The sequence below is a fragment of the Entamoeba invadens genome (assembly GCF_000330505.1).
Source record: "Entamoeba invadens IP1 unplaced genomic scaffold scaff_1105074726029, whole genome shotgun sequence".
In the NCBI taxonomy this organism is placed as follows: domain Eukaryota; phylum Evosea; order Mastigamoebida; family Endamoebidae; genus Entamoeba; species Entamoeba invadens.
The window spans coordinates 12,745-15,780 of record NW_004443611.1 but is presented as its reverse complement, the minus strand read 5'-3'; the positions used below and the strand labels follow the sequence as shown (position 1 = coordinate 15,780).

Sequence of the window (3,036 nt, the reverse complement as noted above, 5' to 3'; positions counted from 1 at the left end):
TGAACACAAATAAAATTTATTAATTCTTATTGATTTAATTGTTATAACCAAATACCAAAAGCCGTTTAAATTATTATTGATTCTAGGCGTATTTCAACAAAGAAATGATTATCAAGTAAACTTCTATATTTTTTTTGACTTATTAAAATTGAATCCCAAACCGAAAAGTTGTTTTGAATAACCGGACCAAATTTTGTAAATTTTATTTATAACAAAGAAGTTACAAAGAAAAACTTGTCGTATCAACGATTATAATTAGGTTTTATTCTGTATTTTACATTAATAAAAAGAGATAAGACCGGTAAATGAAAATTAAGTTTTTCGACAACAATAAAATTATTATATTTAAGTTTAAACAACTTTGATGTAGAAGTTGTTTCTATTTATGAAAAAAATATAACTGAAAAATACAAATGTTCTTAACATCTTTATTGATACTTTTGGCAAACGCAGATCCATTTTTAAAAGTGGGAGACACAGAACCAAGAACGACTCACCCAAATTGTAAAAAGTTTACAAGAACACTTAATAATGATGGAACCCCAACTGATACTATCAATTGTATTGAGTGTGAAAATATTTATTACAAACTTGAAAATGGAAATTGTGTCTATAATCCAACAAATTGCAATGTTAATGATCCTTATGTATATTTAAGTAACAATCAATGCAAATTTTGTGATTACGGATGCAACCAATGTAGTTCAACAGGTTCATGTACTTGTAGGTTTAACAAAACATTCGACATTTGCAAACAATGTGTGAGTACCTTTGATTCGGGAAGTGAATCATCATTGACAAAGAAATGCAAGTATTGTGGACAAGGACTTGCAACAAATGTTAATATGGATGCATGTGAAGATGCTCCAATTGGAGATGAAGTTTTTGATAAAACAAATTGTGCTCTTTCTGGATTTGAAAGAGGCAAACAAGTATGTCTCAAATGTTTTGGAGACAAGGCACTTAATGAAGATAAACATTGTCAACTTGAACAAAAAGAACTTGGAGGATGTATAAGACAAAACGGGGAAAACTGCTTAAAGTGTGATGTTGGTTATATTTTATCATCAAATGAATGTGTTAAAACAGACATTAATTGCAATCAACTAAAAGAAACACCTAGTGCGATCACTTGCACGTCTTGTAGAGAGGGTTATTATATTGACATTACCAATCAATGTACAATCTGTGAAGTGAGTGGAGAAGAAAATAAAGAATACGATAGTTTGTGCGAATTGTATGATACCACCAAGTGTACTCAATGCAATAAAAGATGTAAAGTAACAGGAGATAAATGTGTTTCTAATCACTGTGTTGAATTTAGATCTGATGAAAAATGTGGTATTTGTGAAGATGGATATTTTGCACTTAATGGTGAATGCAATCTATTTTCAAATGGTGGGTTAGAGATGTCTTCTGGAAGCCCAACTTGCAAGGCTGGGTATTATCTTGATTATGACAACGAAGCCAAGTTCTATTCATGCAAAAAATGCAAAGGACATTTTATGGAATGTTTAACAGCAGATACGCCTATGCCTGGAACTTCTTTGTATGACAATTGGAAATCAACTAAAGCAGAACCGTGTGAAGATGAAAATTGCGCTCAATGTGCTGATGATGGTATTACTTGTTATAAATGTGCTTTTAATAATGGCAACCCCAATGGTGTTTTATTAAATGGAAAATGCATATTAACTCCAACTGACAATATTATAGCAATTGTTGATACTTATGACACAACTTATAAGTTCTGTAAGTACAAAGGAGTCAACTCTTTCTTTGAAGAGTTAGTACCTGCATATAATGAGACCACCAACCCTGGAAGTAAATGCAATCCAATACTGAGAAGAAATTACATGTACAAAACACAAACTACTGGTAATACTGATTTAGAATGTGCGAAGACCAACAGAGATGTGACCAAAAACTGTATGTGTAAAAATGGATACTATCAACCGAATTCTTCAACATTCACTGATTGTACAAAGATGAATTCTCTTGACGGTTGTATTGAGAGTGCAAATGGTATACATTGCACACTCTGTGCAACTGGAGCAAAATACACGTCTGCAGGAAAATGTGTTTGTCCAAAGGGAACTTATTTGAAAGACGACAATTGTGAAAAGTGCCCTGAAAAATGCGCGACGTGTGTTTGGGATACCAGCAAAAGAGAAGTGACTTGTCAGACATGTCAACCAGAACAATATGAAGGACAAGGAAGAGATCCAACAAAACAATGTGAATGTAAAACTGGCTATGTAACTGAAGCTAATAAGATCGATGTTTGTGTCGAGAAAATAGAAGGATGTTCGACTGAAGGGAAATACATTGTTCAAAACAAACAAATCCATTGCTTGGAATGTGAAAAAGAACACATGTCACTTGGATACGGATTGACACAATGCTCGCAATGTGTTGATGGATATTATTTAGACGAAACAAAAGAATGTCAATTGTGCGACCATGGAATTGGGTGTTTAACATGTGATTCAACTGCTTGCACTCAATGTAAAGATGGCAATGCTATTTTAATAAACACTTCAGAACCAACGAATTATTGTATTACATGCCAATTTGGGTACACATACAATTCAACTGATGGTTCTTGTGCAAGATGTCCAAGTGTATGCAATGGCTGCAATATGACTAATGGTAATATAGGATGTATAGGTTGTAAGAACGACAAACAGATACCAAACTGTGAATGTGAGAATGGTGTTTACCTTGAACCAAAAAATAATACATGTGTTGCTTGCCCCAATGATCGAAAGGTTTGCAAAGGCAATTGTGACTATGGAAACGGCATTTACGTCCATTGTACCGAGTGTGTTGATGAATTAAGAGAACCAACAACAAATTGTACAACATGCAAAGACTCAAACTTCTTTTTAGACTCCGAAGGCAATTGTAAACAATGCGCTGAAAATTGCAATGTTTGCACTGATAAAGAGCATTGCACCGTTTGTGATCCAAAAACTTTTAGAACTGGTTTTACATGTGAAAAATGTATCAAAGGTTATTACTTGGACATTGATA

The 3,036-nt window shown here is 33.3% G+C and overlaps 1 protein-coding gene across 1 annotated transcript; it reads left to right on the top strand.

Annotated features, from left to right (window-relative positions):
- Positions 1-413: 413 nt before the first annotated feature.
- EIN_165980 (Gal/galnac lectin subunit Igl1) lies at positions 414-2,960 on the top strand (the record flags this gene model as incomplete). The annotated part of the gene is made up of 1 exon (XM_004259326.1): positions 414-2,960. A coding segment is annotated over one exon (2,547 nt), but the record flags the coding sequence as incomplete, so codon positions are not given.
- Positions 2,961-3,036: the final 76 nt, after the last annotated feature.